We start from the raw sequence: 23,389 nt of genomic DNA on the forward strand, positions 1-23,389 counted from the left end.
GCGCGTGACACGTCAACGTGTTCTGGCATGGTAGCCGCGTGCGTGGAAGTGATCTGTTGTGCGCATACGTCACTCATTGTTTATACAGTAAGATTGTGGGTACAGCAGCTACTCAAAATGGTAACTACTTGTGCTTATCCTGATTGTTGCAACCAATTAAAAAACTAAAAGATTATGTTTGCCTGCGTGAAATCTGGGAGTGTTGACTTTTCACCGACTCCCAGCTTTTGAGCCTGATCGACTATGCCAAAGCACGTTGACGTGTCACACGCCAGCTGTTGTGAACGTGCTCAGGACAGAGGTAAAAAATGATATAAATACTGGTTAGTTTCCTGCACAGACCTCAATGTGTATTGTCACGAGCCGCAGGGTTTAATTTGGGTTTGTCTGTGTATGTTTTTTTGACTCTCAAAGCTGTGGATTATATGACTGACAGACCACAACGGTTTGAATTAAAAATCATTGTTTGTGATCTGCTGAAGAAACAGTCAAACATCAAATTTTCAATTTTGGGTGAACTATCTCTTTAACAAACTACTGCTTTTGGCTAAAATACAAGTTTATTTCATGCAATTCTGACTTTATTGCTCAGAAGTGCAACTTAATATCCCAGAATTGTAAGTTTATATCATGCTATTCCAACTTTATCTCCCGGTTTCACAGACAAGGCTTAAGGTAGTCCCAGACTAAAGTGCATGTTTGATCTGTCTAAAATGTAAATACCTTGCTCATATCTTAAAATATGTCAGTGCCATTATTGTCTCAGGATGCACACCTGCTTCTTCTAAGGCATTTTGATAGTCCTAGTCCTAACCTAAGGCCTAGTCCTGGCTTAAGCTAAGCCAAGTCTGTATAACCATGCCTATAACTCGCAATTGCAAGTTAAATCACAATTTGAGAAAAAAAGTCAGAATTGCTAGATGTAAACTCGCTGTTGCGATAAAAAAGTTGGAATTGTGATATAAAAAAATCTTAATTACCTATTTTTATTTTTTATTAAGTGGTGGAAACAGGCGTTCATAAAAACCTGTATGACTTTCTTCTGTGAAACGCCAAAGATGTTTTGAAAAATGTCTCAGTGTATTGGAAGAAAGTCATACAGATTAAAAATAAAATACATATTTGCTTTATTGAACGCTTTTTACCATGTTTAAATCTAGAATTCGCCAGGCTTGTACACAAAAAGAATGTTTGTTTTAAACAAAATATTGAATAGAAACTGATTCATGATCACACTGTGTTTATGAACACTTATTACTCATTAGAGACACCTTTTGAATTTAAATAAATAATAATATGAAATACAAATAAATATTCAGTATATTAAAATGTACTGAATTATGTTCAAATCATGCTGCTTTGTTTTGGAGATACTCAAAGCAAAAGCTTGTGTTTCCATTTTGAGTGTTTGGTTTTTAAAATGTGTCATAAATTCTTTTTAAACACTCAGCAGCCAACAATTCACCACACAGAACACATTGTGGTCAGCACAAACTGTGTTTGTCCTTGTTACATGGGAACAAGCATTTAATGTACAGTAGTCTGGGTTGCATTTTACCTTTAGTCATGTTTTCCATGGTTTTTAGTGATGAGGGCATGACACCAACAAGTATATATTCATGGTGGCATTTGCGTAAATTAGCATCAATAACACTTTTTTCTCTGTATTCTGCTTTCTGCCACCCAGTATAAACCAATTTTTAATTGTCATGTCATAAACCACCAATTCGAGATCTGTTTCATTTGGCTTAGCAAATTACAGTTCATGCTTTGAAGGTCAGTCTTTTACGGACTGTGGCGACCATGTGGTGTATCTAATGATGTCATTGCTGAAAACCACGGCAGCAGCCACGAAAGCTCATTGAGATGTGCTGTGTGTTGGAGTACAGTACTGAGAGCTGAGAGGTTGTAGCGCGGGGTGCGCTACAGATCTCTCCTCTTTTAACGTGGCCGCCACATCACACAGCACCTGTTCATCTGTGTTGAGAGAGCATGCAGATGGCAGCGGTGATTACAGCTGGAACAGCCAATGCCTCTCATCTGGACTGTGTCCCTCAGTCCGCCTCCTGTGTCCATACTCATCCAAGCCTCCCTGGATGCATCAAACAGGTGTCAAATAGCTCAAATTACTCACATATTTACCCAAATAATGCCTCTTTGATAGCTCCTAGGTCTTTTGGTGGCCAGTGACTGGACTTTTTTTTGACGAATGGTCGACTTTATGGGAGCTGCGATGACAGGTAGCCGGGGCGGTAAACTCGGCCCTCATCATCACCTGTCACCACAGCTAATAAGCTAATTCCCTTGCCTGTTAAATGGAGCTCTGTGGCCTGAGGAAGAGGATATTGAAAAGGGACTATGAGCTTTTTTCCCATCCGCTTCAAACATGCAGGCAACTTCAAAGGCCCTCCCTCTCTCTCATTTCTAATCTGATTTGTTCCCAACTTATGAGGGTAGGAAGGACACAGAGCTACAGTGAAGATTTAAAAGGTACAGCAGGTGTATGCCAATCACAATGGACTGATTGATTTCTCTTTCTTCATAGCTTCTGCACTGATTTGTGGAGGAAAATCTGCACAATGGATTCAAATTAGATTGAGCTGAGAGTACTGTTTTTTAAAGGGATAGCTGACACAAAAATCAAAATTCGGTTATCATTTACTCACCTTCATGTGGTACCAAACCTATGGAACTGCCACTGAAAAATTCACAGCAATTGTGAGTTTATATCACGCAATTCTGAGGGAAAAAAGTCAGAATTGTGAATTTATAGAGCGCAATTTCTGACTTCATTTCTCAAAATTGAGTTTCTCACAATTCTAAAGTTGTAACAATTGTAAGTTTATATAACAATTCTGAGAAAAAGGAGTTGTGTGAAGAGAATTGAGTTTTTAAAAGAGTTTATAGGTCACAATTTCCGACTTTCTAAGAATTGCGAGTTCATGTCTCACAATTCTGACCTGCAGTTGCGAGGTTATATCACAATTCTGGCTTTTTTTCTCATAAATTGTGTGAATTTACATAGGTCGCAATGTTGGACTTTCTCAAAATTGTAAGTTTATTTCTCAGAATTGCAAGTTTATGTCTGGCAATTCTGACTTGCAATTGTGAGTTTATATCACACAATTCTGAGAAAAAAGTGAGTTTATAGGTCACAATTTCTGACTTTCTCAGAATTGCAAGTTAATTTCTCAGAGTTGCAGGCTTATTTTTCAGAATTGAAAGTTTATGTCAAAACAAACAAAGAAACAAAGTCAGAATTGTCAGATGTAAACTCGTAATTGTGAGAAAAAAGTCAGAATTGTGAGATAAAAAGTCACAATTAACACTGTACAACTTTTTTATTAAGTGACAAAAACAGGCTTTTATACAAACCTGTATTACTTTCCTTATTCTGTGAAACACCAAAGATGTTTTTTTAAAAATTCTGTGTATCGACTCCACTGAAGAAAGTCATACAGATTTCAAATTAAATACATATCATTTCATGGTAAATTAAATCATACTTTAAGGCTATTTATATTAATGTAATGTATTTAAATATATTTATAATTACAGATTTGTAATGATGAAGTTTCAATTCAGTGCATTTAAAATATATTCAAAATTTATTATTGAATACACACAATTAAAATGATAAAAAGTACTATCCCTGTACTTCAGTATGTCAAAACATCAAAATAAATGTACTTTAAAGCATCACAGAAGATTATTCAAACATAATGATTTACTTTAAAGTAATATTATTTAGTCTGATTTTTTCTTCATCAAACAAAATTAACTGACTGAACAATAAAATGTGGGCTAACGTCTCCACAGCCGCTACGCAATCTACATTTTACACACTTTGCACGCCACACATTTTGAGCAGATGCCGAGACATGTCACGGTTGTGGTTCATAACCCCTTTGTACAGCCATTTCTCAGAACTCTTTTTAATTTATTATTGATAGATGAAAGCATAATCCAATTAGCCAAAATATTTCAGAAATGAATACACAGGGGACAGATGATGTACAACTTCCAGTTCAGTAAAATCCTGTGAGCTTAGATGATGTGTGGGCCTGAGCAGTCAGATATTAGACCAGTGTAGAAATGTAGCCTATAACTGGGTCATTCACATTATTTAAAGATGGATTTGGGATTTATATATAAAAAAAAATAAGAGAGATTTAGACTCTAAGTATTAATCAAATGCAGGTGTTCGGCTGGTTGCCAGCTAGCCTGCATATGTGAGTCTCTCAGTACGTGGGTCTATGGGACATTGAGTTGACGGATGCGTAGCAGAGCAAAATATAGTGTCAGGGAGGGATGAAGACGGCATAATTGCTGTTGCCCTTATTCCCCCCCTCAGCCACCCCCAGGACGGCTACAGCTGAGGAGTTGAATTCCTCAGCTGTAACATATAAACAATCATAAAGCGAACATTTCCAGAGTGCGATTGTGAGGCTTTAATCTAGTGATAAATGAGGCATGGAGACTGGCGCTGTGTTCGCCACATCCAGCCTCAAACATTTGGCTGACACCCCGAAATGTGATGCAACAGGTCGTGACACTTGAACGATTTTCAGTGGTTTTCAGATACGCAGAAAAACATGGAATATCAACACATCGCCTTGGTTTAGCAGGATGTCTTTGGGTAAATATACAAAACTTGTTTTGTGAAACATCATAGCAGCCAACAATATTAGTTCTTAGCTTTGTTTTAGAATCATAACCGCCAGTACAATAAATAAAAACACAGTGATAACTTCAAGAAGATCACAAGCTCTGTCTCTCCCAGCATCACCTGAGATCAAAATGTGCGGTGATAATGGGCCGTAAATGAACCTGTAGAAATAAAAAACAACTTGGAATAATCTTTTAAATTGAAAGGAATGAAGTGTTTTTTTATTGTTTTACAGTGATCCATGATATATATGATATATAAAGTTTTAAACATATTTTAATGACAAAAACCAAATAAAACAAAATAAAATAAAACTTTGACTAAAAATGAAAATGAAAATGGAAAATATAAAAATAAACACTAATTTACAATATTAAAAAATTCGACATTTAAATATATTATTGATACAAAAATAACTGCACAGATGGCATTGTAGGGCTAAATGACATATAAAATATATATCTATAATATATTTGTAATGATTTTGATAATTAACATTAATTTTAATGGACTTTTTTGTCCATTAATTTTCAAAAAAAATCAAAACTGAACTAGTCCCATGAGAGCATTAGGACAAATCTTACAATTGTTGATTTCAAATAATCAGCAATTATTCAAAACGTTGATTCACTGAATTGATTCAATGATTCATTTGTGTCACCACAAATGATTCATTGTTCAAATAAAGTTTTCAGATGAATTAGGCATTTGTCAAGCACATAAATGTGTAAATACATCCATATATTTACTAAAAAAGGCACAGATGAAGGCACCATTTTTTAAAATGTTCTGGTCAGCATTAAAGACTATTAAAAAAAAAAATCTATAAACTATCTTTTTCTATATCTTTGAAAACAGCCAACATATGGTTCCTCATTCCTCACCACTGGAGTCATGCTTAGTATTGCTTTATAACAGACCCAGTGAAATATTTCAAATAATAAAGGATTATTTTCTCAGACACGCCTGATGGGTTTATAATATCTTCCCTCATATGTGGCAATGCAGAGCTTATGTAATTAGAAAAATATTGTTCTTGCAATCCAACCCAGAGGCATATGCACATTTGTTTTCCTCAGTTTGTTTTGATCTTCAGTGTGCGGTTAAAATCCCACATCCTCACAGCACAGAGAGCTACAATCCATCCACACCATCAATACGCCATCAATAACCACAATGTCACGCTTAAGTGTTAACAGCTTCATAGAAAATTATCTCCATGTTTTTTTTTTTTCCTGTATAGGACAACATTATCCGCTTTGTTTCTGAGTCTGTGCAAAAACGCACGTGAGAAATGCAGATTCTTTCGCACTGAGTAGAGAAGGAGGGGGAGGAAGGGAGTGGGGCTTTCCCAAACCTTTGTGTCTTCCCTTCTACTGGGTCACTGGGGACCCTGGGCAGAGGAAGCAGATAAGGTCTGTCACGTTTCTACATTCATAAAGGCCTGGCAATGCTACTTTCCTCTACTTACCCCACATCATTGCTGGTTGTCGTTTTATGAGAAAACACCTGGTTATGTGCCACCTGTCTGGCTTCCAATACTACAAATGAGAGGAAGACTAGTTCATTCACATGATCTAAGCAAGCCCAAGCCTGAAGGAGCCTCAAAGCAATTCTTGCCAGACAAGCATTTAGCTTGAATAGTAGTTTTTACATATGTATTGACAGAAGCAGAGAAAGTATACACTCTTAAAAATAAAGGTTCTTTATTGGCATCGATGGTTCCATGAAGAACCTTGAACATCCATGGAACCTTTCAAATGCAGAAAAGGTTCTTTAGATTTTTAAAAAGTTCTTCAAAATGGTTCTTTTAAGAACTGTTTACAGAAAGGTTCTTTGGGGAACCAAAAATGGTTGTATATGCCATTTGTGGTCAAACACAGTTTTTGTTTTTTTGGTCTTGCAGCTTTTTTCACTCGGCATATAAAGAATCCCAATGTTAGACACTAGAGGCTGAGTTTACTTTTAACAAGCTCCTTATATCAATTTTGTGAGGATTTTATAAGTTCAGGGGAAAAAATAATAAAGAAAAGTCCTATATGACCCATTTAAAACAATAATGGGCATCTGATGAAAGTGCAAGGTTATTAGAGAAGCATGAGAAAAGTTCACGTTCAAGTGAGCAGAAGCGTGACCTGCTGAGGATCTCACACTCTTTCTGAGGAAGCGAGTGATGTCAGCTCCTAGTATTTCATCTCTTCGTCATGTCCTCTATTGTTTAGCTGCTGTGTTTCCATTAATGCTGGGCTTTGGGAATGAATTGGACGTAAGTGGCACGGAAAAGCTTTCGGAGGGAAAAAGCCAGAGACCTGAACTCACATCCTGCTTTTGTTGGGACACTTTTTGGAATGTTGATGATTGTATAAATATTTGTTCAAAATTTCCTTTGAATTTTTTGAAAAACGTGAGCATCTGCAGCTTTACAACCAGAGATGGAGGGATGATTCAACAAATAAACAATAGGAACATCAATTATTCACACCTTTAAACTACTAACCTTTAATTTCTGAGGCAAAACGTTTATTTTTTCAAATTTCGTTTGAAAAAGTGGGTTCCAAACCACGGTCATAAATTATTAATAGGGGAATGCCCTTGCACGATTAAACAATATATTACTGCTGACACGATTAAAATGAAATGTGAAAATGAAAGAAAAGTGTCAATTCACGAGATTACATTTATATTCTCTCACACTGCATCATATTACTTTTACATGCTGTTTTATGCAGCGTTGAGCCTTATAACCAATCAAACGCGTTTCTGTTGAACTTAGGAATGCATTGGCCAATCAGAGGTGCTTAGATTAGTCAGCGTTAAAAATAACGGAGTGGTTTAGGGGTTTTGGTCAAGATGTATAAAAGCGTATTTAACAAATAGAGCTGTTGGCTTCAGGCCTTTTTGACCTGTACACAGATGGTGTATTTGTTTCAAAGGATGCAATGTCCCCTCACATGGATTTCATTTGTTTTTATGTGTCCCATGTTGACTTTATTTGGGACGAAAGTCTTTTGCTGTGACTTTGTTTGGTGGATCATTAAAAGGAGCTCACTCAGGCATAAAGTATTGTATGTTTTGTTTAAATTAAAAATGCTTTGAATTGGTAAACAGAAAGGATTGTGTCATTTAGTAGGTATTTTCAGAAGGAATTATGGCAAAAAAATGCCCCTGCAGAATTAAACAATATATCATGGCTGTTACGATTAAAATGAAATGTGAAAATGAAAGAAAAGTGTCAGTTCATGGGATTACATTTAGATTTGCTCACACTGCATCAGATTGCTTTTACGTGCTGTTTTGTGCAGCTTTGAGCCTTATAACCAATCAAACGCTTTTCTGTTGAATTTAGGAACACATTGACCAATCAGAGGTGCTTAGATTAGTCAGCGCTGAAAACAAGGAGCGGTAATGAGTACGTACGCTTGTGAATTCCCTCATCATAAACAAAGTACAGCTACGATGTAAACAAAAGATTAATTTCGTAGTTTCAATTATTATAACGGAAGTTTAGGCGTAACTTGTGCTAGACGTCATGGATCGACATGTTTATCTGGAAAGCCAGAATGAGACTTCCAAAATAAAAAAAGGTTTTATATTGTTTTCTGTATTGATATTAATAATTACTATTACAATATGACGAGCAATAATCTACAATAATGATTTTTGTCATAAAATTGCAGCCTTATGAGCTTTTTTACATGTATAATTTAGATCCAATTTATATAGTCTAGTGTTATTGACAACAGTTTAAAATATCAAAGAAATTAAGTAAATTTAAGAATTTGAAATTAAAGACAACATAGTATGGTGATTATAATAATAAGGTGATTATAAAAATTTCCCCCAACAAATGTAAAAAATGCCTATGGAAATCAATTCCAGGGGGCAAATATTGCCCCGTAATGGAAAAGTTCATACAAGACTACACTGGAAGTTTTGGGTTTGTTTTTATAAACCAATGCCATTGCATAACAGTTTCAGTCTCGGTTAAAATAAATGACCTCTGGTCTCCTGGAATGTGTTGGATTGTTTAATGAAAGGCAGCCTAATAGTTGGGAAACTTTATTTAGACCATCTTGTTTGTCTAACTGTATTTCCAGAGCTTCAAATCCCATTAGGAATTCCACAGAGACAGTCGTGTTAAATAATGGGTGGAGATCAAAGTTCTTCCGTCATCAGTTTGAGAAGCTCAGGTCCACCTGAACACATGCAGTCATGCTTGTTACTGTAGGAGCCTTGGCTTTGCTTTGTGCTCATTAACACGTCAAATGAACCATTGGCTTTCAAACAATAGGATGCAGTTCAACACTGTTCTTGTTGGCTTGTTCCACAAATGTTGCTTAACCCCCTACGGTGTACATAAACATCTCCGGTAATCCCTTTATTTAGAACCTGCCTATTGTCCCGAGAGGGGTGGGGGGTCTTTCCCTCAAGGGTGCAGTCCTAGCATCCCAATGTTTACTGCGCCCATTTTTGGTTGTATTATAAAACTTAAGTGATTATGTTTGTGTTCTGTCTTGACAACCAGGTGAACCAAGCCAATCAATCCAACCCACTAGGCTCTGGACTGGGGTACCTAGAGCACATCTGCCAACTCATAGAGAAGATCGGACAGCTGCAGGAACACAACCTTCGACTACAGAAACAGATCTGCACCCTGCAGAAAGAAGGCCGAGTGATCAAGACTAAAGAGGTATCAATCACTTTCCAGCATTAGTGTTTACAAGCTTACTTCAAGGGTGTCCAGTCCTGCTCCTGAGGGCTACTATCCTGCAGAGTTTAGGTCAAATCCTGTTTAAACACACCTGAACTAGCAAATGAAGTCTTCAGGAATACTAGAAATGTTCAATCAAGTGTGTTTGGGCAGGTTGGAGATCTCCATCTCCAACTCTCCATGACGCTGGCCCTCCAGGAGCAGATATGGACACCCAGCTTACCTGATTCATGAACAAAACTGACTAAATGTACCATAATTCTCAATCTGAAATTGATTAAAGGCACTGCTGTAGGTCTGGGTCTGAAGATGACGTCTTGGATTTATGATTGTTGTGGGTTAAATCTCATATTGATGCCTAGGGCAAAGGATTATTGGTTCATACTGTGTCAGTGTAAATCCAGCTGGTTTTAGGGGTTTTTGGTTGAGATGGATGAAAGCGTATTTAACAAATAGAGCTGTAGGGTTCAGGCCTTTTCAACCTGTACACAGATGGGGCATTTGTTTCAAAGGATGTGATGTCCCCTCACATGGATTTAATTTGTTTTTATGTGTCCCTTGTTGACATTATTTGAGACGAAAGTCTTTTCCTGTGACTTTGTTTGGTGGATTATTGAGAGGAGCTCACACAGGCATGAAATACTGTATGTTTTGTTTAAACTAAAAATGCTCTGAATTGGTAAACAGAAAGGATTGTGTCATTTAGCAGGTATTTACTGCAAAATGCCAAAGTGAGAAGGAATTCTGGTAAATCATAAAGTTGTTCAAATTCAATTGAGTTTACAATGTGTAGCCCATAAAAGTCTGAACTCAGCACTGCGTGCTTGTTTTCCCATCTCAGAACAAGATGGTGCATCTGGCTTGAATGTTATCAGCCCAAAACCACAGGAAAAATATCAACACGTTTTACAACGTTTTGTGAAGTCATGGGTGTTTTTCCAACATGCCGGTCTTTGTTTTTCCCTGTGGATTTGTACGTCTCCAAAATTAGTAACATAACTCTAAAATGTTAAGGCTAGAATGGGAACTTATCTTTGTTAAAAGCGGATACAGGTTAAAAAACTGAGCTCAAACAACAGATGAATGAAATTCACTGAAAATTCACCCAGATCTGTTTATAACATTTATTTATTTAGCTAAAGTTAGGTATTATCATATAAAACAGTACTTAAAACTGTATTTTAAAGGATTAGTTCACTTTCAGAAAAAGACTCACCCCAGTGTCATCCAAGATGTTTATGTCTTTCTTTCCTTAGTTGACAAGAAATTAAGGATTTTAAAGGAAAACATGCCAAGAATTTTCTCCATATAGTGAACTTCAGTCGTGGCCAATGGGTTAAAGGTTAAAATTGCAGTTTCAATGCAGCTTCAAAGTGCTCTATGTGATCCCAGCCGGGAAATAAGGTTCTTATCTAGTGAAATAATCAATCATTTCTAAAAAAAAAAAATAAATAAAATGCTTATCTTGCACTAGCTTGACTTGCATTACGTAATAACGCAGACGTGACATATGCCAATACTGACCAAGCAAATGTGCAAAGAAAATCAAACGCCTTGTACAAAAAAAAGGTAAAACAATGTCAGACGATTTTGAAGTTAAAGAAGAAAATTAGTTTTTCGTCCTACCCTACCATTTTGAACCCAAAGGACACCGACGAAGAACTGACCATGCGTGATATCCAACGTGATTACTGTAATGCATGAAGTCACAGAGCTAGTGCAAGATGAGCATTTGTGGTTAGAAAGTACACAAATTTTCATAGTGTTTTTTTATACAATAAGACCCTTATTCCTCGGCTGGGATCGTGTAGAGCCCTTTGAAGCTGCTTTAAAACTGCAATTTAGACCCTCAACCTGATGATCCCCACTGAAGTCCAATATATGTTTTCCTCAAAAACAAGAACTGCTCACTGAAAAGTTATTTGGAAACTCAAAATAATTCTTTATGACAATGCTGCTGCTTATTTATTTATTTTTTTAATTTAAGGAACCTATATTTTATGTAATGTAGCCTTCCCTTTCCCCATCCTCTAGCCCGGTTTTCCCACCACTCTAGTTCTTTTTTCGTACTAAAGGCTGTGACATTATATTGTGTAGACATCTTTCTGATTTCTGGTTGCTGTGCTGTTGAATGAGAGCAGTTTTGTTCATGGTTTTTTCAGAGAGTCATCTCTAAACTGGCTCTGTCAGTTCAGGCCTTGGGGCCGGAAAAGACTTCCACGGTCACAGTGAGTGAGCTCAGTGGGGGCCTGCACTTCAAAGTCATCAAAGAAAGCAAGAGAAAGAGAGGCAAAAGAAAGGAGGAGACTTTAAAAAGGTTCTTCTTTAGAGAAACCAAACATGCTAATATGTTTGCCTTAGGTTTAGGTTCTGAATAAAACCAGATTCCATTCATTTAAAGTAATGGAAGTGAATGATTCTCGCAATATTCAGTTCTGTAGCACAATGCAATCATGTCAGTGAAGATAATAAATGGATGAGACAACTTTATTTTGCGTTGTTTCCACTGGTTACACAAAGCAAATATACAGCATTACAACTGCATGAGTCTTATGAGCCAGATTTTTAAAATAAATTAGTCAAAAAGACTAAAAAGATCAAACACAGTTTTGATTTGTTGCAGATTCGTAGGAATTTGTGCATTTTTCATACAAATCATGCATTCTTGTACAAATTGAACACTTTAAAATACTTGCTTTCTCATGAGACTATGTTGATAAAATCTCTTGAAACTCATGAATTTCTTTCTCTTACTCAAGACTTGCTCACAGTGAAATATCCCTCAAAAATACTGGATGAATTGTTGATGGAATCATTAAGGAGCCAAAAAAGATCAGTGGATCTAGATTGTTGAATCTTTTATTCCATCTAATTCCAAATAGACACGCAGGACCACCCTTCTTGAACTCCCAGGGTCTTCAATTCTTTGGGCTGTGTGTGTCTCTGGAGAAAAAGCAACAGGCAGCAACATGCTGTTGCACACATCAAAAGGCAGGGGAACTCCTGAAACGTGCCCCAGTCTCCACTATAATGGACCAAGCTGTCTCGCCAGTCTCCTCCCTGGCTGTTTTACCCACCGTCCCCAAACCCTCACAGCATGCTTTTCATGTGCACTCATAAAAAGCATTCAGAACTCACACAATATGCAATTACCAGCATTGTAGTGTCCTCTGTCTCTCTTGTTAGTTCCACACCTGGATCTCCTCGGCTATCAGCCATGACCGATCAGATGAACCGACATGCTCCATCAGAGTACATCAGGTTAAAGCATCTGGTGTTTTGGTTTATGAGACATTTAGGGCGAGTTCTTTCATCTTCAGTCCATGTTCTTTCTTATCAAATACATCAGGAATTTTTATATTGCAGAAATACTTTCAGGAATTGGTGTTCAGATCAAAGACACATCTTTGCTCTAAGTTGCAACAACAACACAAAATCCTCAACAAACAGCATCCGCCATGGCATCATCACCTCATCAGTCAGACAGCGTTTACCATGCAAATACTAATGTAATGGAACTAAGAGGATAATCTTGGATAAACAGAGCTTTGGGAAGCGTCTTATCACACTGACTGACAAGAAACATCGCCAGGTTATTTTCAGAGGTTGAAAACTCTTGAGAAATGAATGTTTGTGTTTGCACAGTTTTTTTTAAATATTAATCGTATCTACTACACTCTACATTTGGCCGGGAGGCGAATGTGTAACAACAACAAGAATAATTGGTGGAAATGACACTAGCAGATTTCAGCTGTTCAGGTGGTCCAAGTGATGATGTGTGATACATGAGGAAAATGCTTAAAATAGTGACCCAGATAAAGACGTTTCCCACTGGAAAAGCAATTCAGGGTCATTTTGATTTTGTCTCATGATTGCATGATTGTTGAGAGATAAATGTTCCCCATAGGAGTGAAAAATCGCAAGTGAGATGTCTTTATTATTTGAATTGTTTCTCCTAGACAACAATAGAATTAGAGAGCAAATGAGGACTCTTGCTTCCTAATATGAACTCAACCTTTCTCTAGCTCTGTGCATGGAATGTATGATGAAGCAACATTAATTGTATCTCTTTTAAGGATATGCCCTAATCCGTATAACATGTTCTGAAAGGAAAATATGTGTACTGCTATAGAACCCCTAAAGTGAATAAACACGAGATGGGAGGAAAAATATATTTCACTGCTTTCTATCACAATTACATCGTTGGGTAATTATACTGTATATAAATTGCGAGCATCAGGAAATTCAAATATGCGCTTTTGAATTCGCATTTTACTTTCACTTTCAAGATTCATGATGACAAGGAGTCTGTTGATACTATGGATCAGCAGTACTTACCACACATTTTACAATATTAGATGTTTGTCATTGGTGCTCAGGATCTGCAAATCATTCGCCATCATCCTATCAGTCATCTTTCCTTACTCTGTTTATGTGGTAAATTACATTTTACTGCATGTGGTGTAATGTAATAGGCTGTCGCTAGCAAATGGATAACCATGTCCCTTTAGTGGCTCCATAGAATGCGTTGTTCATTTTAGTGTTAGTCGCATTAGTGTCTATCCAAATAGAGCAGTGTTGCCAAGTCTGCGGTTTTCCAGCGGAATTGGGTTACTTTCATAATATTGCAGCGGGTTGTTTTTCATGTCCGCAGGTTGAAGCAAAACCAAAAAAGTAATATTTAGCTCCTAGAATGCTAATTTTATATAGAGAAGGACTTAGTAAGCAGGAAAGGGCACAATATTTTGACAAACTAAAGTTAGGTTGTAAAGATATGTATGAGCAGTATTAATTAAGGTATTAGCCTAATATTTCATCTACCTGACAGGAAATAATAAGAACAAACACGAATGTTGTCAAGATTCTTGCCCTGGAAATCCTGGTTCAGTCTGGTCAAGCACAAACACCTTTTGTTTTTGTTTTTTTTGCAATCTTCTCCTTAATTTGTTGTAACTCTTGGCAGTCTATAGTACTCCAAATGTTTTTTCCAGTCTGACCTGACAATGACATGACAATAATTGAGCATTTTCAGCAGCAATAATTAGCTAAATTTGCGTGTTCTGTTCGGTTCAGTGGCATTGTTTACTTTCAGTCCTCCCAATATAGCCGATTTATGACTTTCATGAAAACACTCTTCACAGATTCTCTTTTTTCTTTCTTGTATATATTTTAACGTCTAAAACTATGGCTGATATGATCATACTCTGGGCCTTTATCACAGCTAGATGAATTATATAATTTAAAATAAAGTTAGATAACGTAAGATTACAAATTCACTCTATTTTTCAGGTAGCAAAGCTACCCAAATAGTGTGAAATAAATTTTATTCAAATAGTTGTTGTCACTGAATGCATGTGTCTGAGGGCTTCAGTCATTTTTCACTTGCACAAATCTAAACCAGATGTCTATTCTACGGGCCAAGTATGTGCTATCATCCTTGACCCATGGGCGTGAACATCCACAAATTGAATTTAGATTTCATAAAGTGAACTATTTTAGTGCTCTTCTTTCCTAAATGACCGCCCTTTACTTTTTGGAGCATTTCATCTATACAAAACATAAAGCTACAAGCTACAAATCCATATGTAATTTTACAATGTATACCTATCTGTGCATACCTACATAAAACAGATCACTAACAGTGAATAAATCAAATTGCCTCAGTTTTACGAGACACATTTTCACTGCCAACTCTTTTTTTTCAGGACTTTTTCATGCAGCACTGTAGCTGTGGAGCAGCCAGCCTGGCTTTCCAAGAGCTCAAGAGACACTTTCGGAGTGACCACTACAGCCTGATGGCATCAAGCGGCACATTGTCTGACCTCAGCACGATCCCTGAGGTCACGCGCATCCCCCTCAGGGCAGCCATGAGAGGTCAGTGTGCAAACACACCTGCAGTCATACACTAAGTGCTAAGATTAATCTGTGTTTACACTGGCTGGAGCCCCTATTGAAAAAACCTAAAGTTTGTAAGGTATGGAGCAGGTTTATCTATGCCTAATAGTAATCTGATAACGGAATGAATTATATAAGCACATAATTAAACTAGAAAATGAATTCAAGACAAGTTCAAGACAAACTTTGAATGTTGGTTTGACAAAGCCATATCTAAAAAGATAGATAGATAGATAGATAGATAGATAGATAGATTAGATTAACCCCTTGAGTGCCCCCTGTACAAACCCTTGCTGTCCACGTTGCACACGTAGACATTTTTTTTTTTTTTTGTTGCTTTTCTTCCATCTCATGTTCCATCAGGTGGGTGGGCAACCAAATCTCAGTCTCAAGAGAAATGGGAAATGAATACTTCAGCGATAGGTGGAATTTCTGGAATTCCATATAAAGAAAAAAAACATATCAGGGGTTTTTGGTGGGCAGGAAAACAGAGCTAATGTATTTTTGAGTGTGTGTACACACCACACCCTTTAGAGGGTCTAGAGTTTAGTCATGGATTACTCATTTAGAATTGGTCATAATAGTTTATGAACATACCTCATAGTGTGTTTTCGTGATAATAAAACTATATCTTTTATTTCGGATAGATGGTGAGATGGGTTGCCAACCTGCACTTCCTGTTTGGAGGAGAGGTCTGAATCGGAGGAGCTACACAGAGGGAGAGGCCAAGTACCTGAGTGACAGCGCTGAGGTCCTCTCTGCTCCTCACAGAAGGGTGAGTCAGTCGAATGTTAACACACGCTGACTTAATTTGACAAACTCTTATCTTTCAACACTCAAGGGAAGCAGAATCATAGCAAATGTTTGGTCAAGCCTCTATGCCTCATACATCCATTTACTCATTACGTCTTTCTAGATTGTGGTAGATGAGTCAAAAGAAAATGAAAATGAAGCTGTCAGGGATGAAAGTAGAGCCTGTTGAAATGGTTAGTCACTTTATTATGTGTTACAATTACGATTATTACAAAACTGGACAAAGAAACGTGTGAAAAGTAGACATGGCCTAAGAAGGAAAGTTGAAATTGTCATTCTTTACTCTGTTATTTACTCTCATGCTTTTCTAGGTCTGATTTTTTTTCTCCCACACTTAAGAACACTATTAAGTAGTATCAAACTTTTTGTGCGCTTTGCATAAATAATAATCATAAAAAAGTAATAAAATGCATTGACTAAAGTCCTCTGGTATTCAGTTAAATTCAAGTTTATTTGTATAGCGCTTTTCACGATACAAATCGTTGCAATGCAGCTTTACAAAAAGTTTCCACAATATTTTTAGCATTACGAATGGCTTTTATGTGTAACATTTGCATACAATTAATGGCAAAGCTGTGGGTGCCAGAAAACCAGGCAATACTAGTCTGTTTTGTGTCTGTGTATATATGACGAGTTTATTTGCAAAAACAGATAGCTCAGTTTTTTTACATTTTCAAAAATCAGGTTTTTTATTATGTTATCATGTTTTTATTGTGTTGTATTGTGTTGGTTAGCTGTATTTTTAGTTATTTAGTTTTATTTATCTTATTTTTTTGAAAACTGATAAAACATTAATTTAACAGCATAAGATTGAACATAAAAACACTATTACATAACTGATAACAAATAAACAATAAATATAATTATGTGTGAATGTCAATTTTTGGCTTTTCACTGTAAAATACAAGACTTACTTCCTTTTTTACATGTCAAAAAATGTACAATTAACAGTATTATAATGTCAAATTACATGCAAAGGAAGATCTTTTACAGTTTTCTCTGTATAAGGGAACTTTAACATTTACATTTACTCATTTTGCTTTTATGCAAAGCAACTTACAAATGATAAAATAAAGATAAATTAAAAATGAATCAATTGACAATAAGCCATGGCGCTTTCATGCCACATATCATGTTCTCACACAGTGAAAAATACATTGCAGAGCAAAGAGAAAACTGACAATGTGCCGACAGACAAGACAGAACAGGTTACTTTAGGTATGAAACAAAGTCTCAGTTTTCAAATGTTAATTTTTTAAGAAATTTAAACAATAAAGACTTGTTTTGTGGCTCTTTAATGTGTCATGACAGATCAGTGTTGCGCCTCAGTTTAAGCTGCACGTGAGCCGATCATCTCTTCCTCTTTACTGGTTATAGCATGAAATAAACATGAATGAACATCAGAAAGTATTTTGTTTCAACCACAGAAAGATGTCAGTAAACGCTATTTTTCAAGTTTAAATCCATCGATCTACTCTTTAGTCTGGTTTGTTTGCTGGACAAAAATGGTTGATTCTGCGTTATGGTTGGTCAGATCACCTGTCAATCAAACTGCAAAGGGTCAGTTTGTTTAAAGAATTACTGACTGTAGTAGTTTTACAGTCTTTTACCATTAAAATGACAATCATTTTTACAGTGTAACTTTGTGTGTTGCAGTTGAGTGAAAACTACACATGGGGAAGAGTGAAGGAACTGGTAAAGAAGACCAAACTGAGAAACCAGAGCCGACTGGGACTGTCTTCAGGGTCCCTCAAGAGATCCTGTCCACAGCTTTACCGGTACTCCATCCATGTTTTCATAATCATCCAGGAGTTTCAGATCATTAGCATTCAAAACAAAAGTCAGATTTGATCTCCCTCTGAAGGCTCATTGAGTGTTATTTTATAAATAGTAGAATATTTCTTTATTATTTCAAAAAGTCAAACTGACATATTATTTCGCAGACGATTGGTTACGATATTAAAAATGAATCAGAATGGAAAAGTTTTAAAGCTCTCCGCCCAAGAGTTGTGCGGTCCCCTTGGGAGCACTATACAGTAACTTCTGGGAAGCCATATCACAAACACAAGTACTACTAATGACTCCGCTCTTTTGATGTTATGACTCACTATGTGTCCATGTGATGCGAGATAAGGCTCTCATCACAACCGCACACCGTAACGCTAAACTGCTGGGCGTCCTAATCTCGCCTGTAGGCTGACTCCTCTTAAATACCTCAGCACTGGGCTCATGTGGTAGTCGGTGACTAGCACCACATTGTATGAATGAGTAGAGAGCAGAACACAGATTAGGTATTGGATCTCATTCAATCCAGTATTATTTTAGCATTTTTTATACTATTAGAGTATTTGGCAACACTTCAAAATACAGATCCGTCATTAGTGAATACCTACACAGGAACAAATAACTAATGCACTATTAACATTAGTTATTAGTAACTACTATTTTTCATATCTCCCAAAAAACTACTAAGAACTACTGTATACATGCTCATAAATGATGTAAATAATGCAAAATGTATAATTAATTCTAACGTGAAAATCATGGTAACCCACTAGTAATGACTGGGGTATTACCAAATACTTCAGATGGAATTACTAACTATTTCAATCCGTATTTTAAAGTGAAGATCCAACAACTCCTTAGTAATGAATAATGTCATTAAAACTATTGAGGTTTTTGTAAGGTTCTGGATAGTCATACTTCTGATAGCTTTGGTAACACTTGAGTCATTACTAGTGGGTTATCATGATCTTCACTTTAGAATACGGATCCAAATAATCAGTAATTCCTTCTGAAGTTTTTGGTATTGGAGTCATTACTAGTGGGTTACCATGATCTTTACTTTAGAATTAATTATACATTTCGCATCATTTACATTAATTATGAACCTGTGGATAGTAGTTCTTAGTAGTTCTTTGGGAGATAGTACTAAAAATAGTAGTTACTGATTAACTAATAGTGAACTACTACTTTCAACTGAGCACTATTACTTACTGATTCATTAATCAGAATTTCTTGTTAGTCAGTAGTAGTTACTAGAATGTTAATAGTGCATTAGTCATTTGTTCCTGTGTAGTTATTCACTAATGACATAGTAAACAACACGATCGAACAATGAACAATACATTTGTTACACTATTTATTATTCTTTGTTAATGTTTTTAACATTAACAATGTTTTGTGGATGTCACTAATGCTTGATGTTAGACAATATATGTTACTAAATCAATGACTAAATCAATCAGTTAGTTTTTCTGATTGGTTAAAAAGGCTAGAAAAGGCTGGAGACTAGCTCCAGGTTTGCTGAGTGAATTTCAATATCACCTCCACATTCTTTCTGAACTAATAACAGATACTTCATCTGTGACGAAGAGTATTTTAGGGACAGACCCTTGAAAAACGTCTTTTCTCTCAATAAAAAACAATTACTTGAACCTCAACCTATTCCACAAGTGAGCTGTGATCCCACACACAGGTTGGCACAGACTCAGATGAATAGTTCCAGGGCTGCAGTGTCAGGTCGGAGGTATGCTGGTGGGAGTAAGCGAATTCCCCATGTATTTCACTCATTAGATGAGATATGGGAGCTATGCTGAATGTGCTCTCCTCCCGAGAGCAGATATATTTTCTGAGGAATATATCCATACGGACTAGTGATTCATACAGTGTGCTGATTTTAAGAGACCATATTTGCTCCGTGTCTCTGTTTTCTCATACCATAATAATCAGTGTGTTGCGTAAGTGCAGTGTGATTGGAAAAATCAGGTCAGACTGTCTTCCACTACAGATTTGTTCACTGCTACAGATTGCTAAAATGGTGTCTGTCTTCTTCACAGCCCAGATGTGATGTCAGCAGAATGGCCCAGAACAAACAGAAACTCCATGATCGCTCTGGGCCATCAGAAACTGGACTATCTGTGGTCACAGTAGTATTAATCAGGTAGGCCGAAACAATACATCTTCTGCTACTTCCAAGGGCAATAACTATGAAAATGAAGGTCAAAATCTGACACTGTGAGCCAGATTTACTGAACAGGGCATTAGAGCGCAATTCCAAAAAGGAAAATTCTGCGTGTTTTACTGACAACGTGCACATTAAAGATCATTTCCATAATGACCAGCACAATCTACCGAAAGTGGCGCAAATTACCTCCTGCTTTAAGACATGTTTTTTTTTTTTTTTTTTTTTTTACCAGTAATTTGCAGAGCACAAACTCCTGCAAATGCATATTCAGTAAGGTCAGGCACAAAAATAACTGCGTCCACGCCTTTTCAGCACTAATTCTTCACTGCGCGTCTTCATCCTGACAGTTCTATTTTAACGCCAAAAGACAGTTTGCTGTTTACAAGCTGTTAGTAAATCTGGCCCTAAGACTTATATTTTATTAATCTGTGTTGGGTGTGATGCATAACTAAGTAATTAATTACTGTATTTTAGGTATTTTTCCTTGAAAAAGTAAGGGATTGCTCTTAATGTTTCTGTACAGTTACTTTTGATGTAATTGCATTGAATATTTTATAGACTATAGCACAATTCCATATGAAACAATAGTGAATTTAATATTAAAATTTAACATCTAATGTTAAAAATGTATCTTTTTTTTAACCTTTAAATACTTCAGTCAGTTCAACTTTATATTATTTATCTAAAAGAATTAAAAGAACCGTTTCATGTCTGTCCTTGTTCAAGTCACTTTATGTCAGATGCATAAATACTGGCAGCAAATTTAGAGCAAAGACCCTCAGTGACATCATTGCATTAAAAGACAGCCGAAGTATGATTTTAATGCCAATTATTTCAAATATTATGATTTAAAAGTAACCCTGGGTATTAAGACTTGTATGGCTTATTAACGTAAATGATGTCTCTTACTGAAATATGTAGTGGAAAACTTATGAAAGATTTATATTATTTAAAAAAACTATGGGACTATGGGGGTGCCATTATTTTGATGACATGAAATGGTTGCACTTGGTGAGGTACTGGTGCTATCTGTTGCTATTTTTACTGCAACACAACTCAGAAAACAAAATACTGATATGATGACCACTGCTACTGAAAGAGCTTACAGTTCACATTGGATATGAGCATAAGCTTAAACCAAATGCCATACCATCGATTTTCCCTACTAGGAGTCGAAATGCCCCTGGGTATCGAGTGAAATCCACGCTGAGAAATTCCTTTAGTGGCTGCAGCGTCCTGCCAAAGTTTACATCCCGCCAGGATGGCATCTAGCGTTTCTTGTCTCTGCCATTTGTAAGCTCTTTCGGTAGCTGTGGTCTACTAAAAGGCTAAAGTAGAAAGAACAAAGACGTAGGTCTTAAGGAAGTTTTATTCGTCCACAGGCATCTTCCCATTATTTTCTCCTCTTCTTATCAATAGGAAAAGCAGTGAAGAATTACAGCACTTCTCTTATTGCCCTTCGACTGAAAATTACAACCAAAAGCCATATAATGTGACTTCAGTATTTTATTTTCTGAGTTGTGTTGTGGTACAAATAGCAACAGGTAGCGCCAGTAGCTGACAGTGTGCAACTGTTTCACATCATTGAAATAATGGTGCCCCCTATAGTCTAAAATATGTATAAAACAATGTGGATTTTTTAAATAATGTAAATCTTTCATGGGTTTTCTACTACATATTTCAGTAAGAGACATCACTTAGGTTATATTAAGCCATACAAGCTAAAAGTTACCTAAAGATCCAAGTTGGATCCCCTATAGTTGCTCATATAGTGCTATTCAGACACCTTAATCTGTGAGCCAGATTCCAAATGTTACATATTGGCTGTCATGGACTCCCGTGGAGGAAGAACAGAACAGAAACAATATAAAACAGAATCAGCAAAGCGTTTAGCGCTTGGTCCCCAGTGATGTTCAGGGTTTGTGTTCCAGGTCAGTTGTTGTTTTTGTACTGTTTGGACAGTACAGCTCTATCTCTCAGCAGTGTTGTTTCAGTTCAACTGATATCATGCACACAGTGAATGAGCAGCGTGTTAACTCTCAGCTTTTGTTTTCTCATCAGACACTGAGCAGATGGCCTGCGATGGGGCAGCTTTTCCAAAAAGCAAAGGACAAAGTGGTGGTTTTTGCAATTCGCAGATGGTTTTTCCAGACTGAGGAACAGGATGGGAGAGAAATGCACAAGAAAATGATGAACGGGATTTGAGTAATGAGAGAAAAAAGTTGGTATCGTGTGTGTATATAATACTAAAAGAGATGTTTATATGTTGATGAAAGTGTAAAGTTGACCTGTTGATGGAGCTTGTTTGTGTGACATGACATTTCTGCGAATGTCATTAATTCAGATAAAGCACTCATTAGATTTGTCAGCTAATGAGGTACTATTAAAGACTGTATAAACGTGGAAAAATGATTTACAGAATGTGATCAGACAAAGTGAATTACAGTAAATCCTTATGTATATTCTAATGTAAATTTCTGCCAGGACAATTTACCAAACACTGTCCTAATTGTAAAATACTTGAATTGCATCCAAATGATAACAAATGTTGAACATGCATGCTTTAACTTTATATAGATCATTTTGTACCACTTTTATAAGAAGTGCCATGTGTAAGTGTGTATATACAGACATAACAAATATGCATGTATGTATCCATGATGCATGGATCATATGTGCAGATGAGAGTGGATAAGAGGCGCTCCCACATCTGAATTCCTCTATCTACAGACATATATCACTGTGATGACGGACTTATGATAACATGTAAATGACTTATGGCAGTTCTGTACGCTACTCGCCTGTCTAATGTTATATTGTGTGTGTCCTATCACCCTCCCTAAAAGTTAAGTGTGAACCTGAAATATCATCATTAAATATGAATTAAAAACAACTTCCTATGTGCCTGCCAAATAAATGCTGTCTTAATTAAACAGAATTAAATGCAGTATAAAAAAGTGTACCTCAGGGAGAAAACGAAAAAAAAAAACAGTTGTGAATTGAACCCTTTAAATTAAAAAGGTATAATTCAGGCTAACAAAACACTACAGTTAATCCACAGTGAAAACAAACAGATATTATGGACAACATTATGTGAAGCTCAGAAAGTGAGCAACGTGGCATTTGTCCAAGTGTTTAACTGTCTTTGTTGACAGCTGGGTGAGTGAGGTACTAAAATACTGATGTCTAGATAAAGCCTGTTTTGCAGATCACTTGTGGCCTGTGAAAGATGGTTCTAGTTAAACTTCTGTAACACTATATTGTTCTGGTCAGGAAAATGTATTAAAACATGGCTTCCAGCATATAGTACTGTCTTTTGATGTACACCTGACTT

At 36.5% G+C, this 23,389-nt stretch overlaps 1 protein-coding gene across 1 annotated transcript in view; it reads left to right on the forward strand.

The window, feature by feature from the left end:
- Positions 1-22,731, forward strand: part of si:ch211-250c4.3 (uncharacterized protein LOC100535981 homolog) — a 36,626-nt gene extending 13,895 nt beyond the window's left edge. The window contains exons 3-8 of the mRNA XM_051125446.1: positions 9,195-9,359; positions 15,086-15,254; positions 15,923-16,050; positions 17,745-17,866; positions 19,928-20,031; positions 22,117-22,731. Of these exons, the coding sequence (XP_050981403.1) occupies positions 9,195-9,359; positions 15,086-15,254; positions 15,923-16,050; positions 17,745-17,866; positions 19,928-20,021 (678 nt within the window). The 3' untranslated portion in view covers positions 20,022-20,031; positions 22,117-22,731. The remainder of the gene's footprint in view (positions 1-9,194; positions 9,360-15,085; positions 15,255-15,922; positions 16,051-17,744; positions 17,867-19,927; positions 20,032-22,116) is intronic.
- Positions 22,732-23,389: the final 658 nt, after the last annotated feature.

The sequence above is a fragment of the Labeo rohita genome, chromosome 13 (genome assembly GCF_022985175.1).
Source record: "Labeo rohita strain BAU-BD-2019 chromosome 13, IGBB_LRoh.1.0, whole genome shotgun sequence".
NCBI lineage: Eukaryota > Metazoa > Chordata > Actinopteri > Cypriniformes > Cyprinidae > Labeo > Labeo rohita.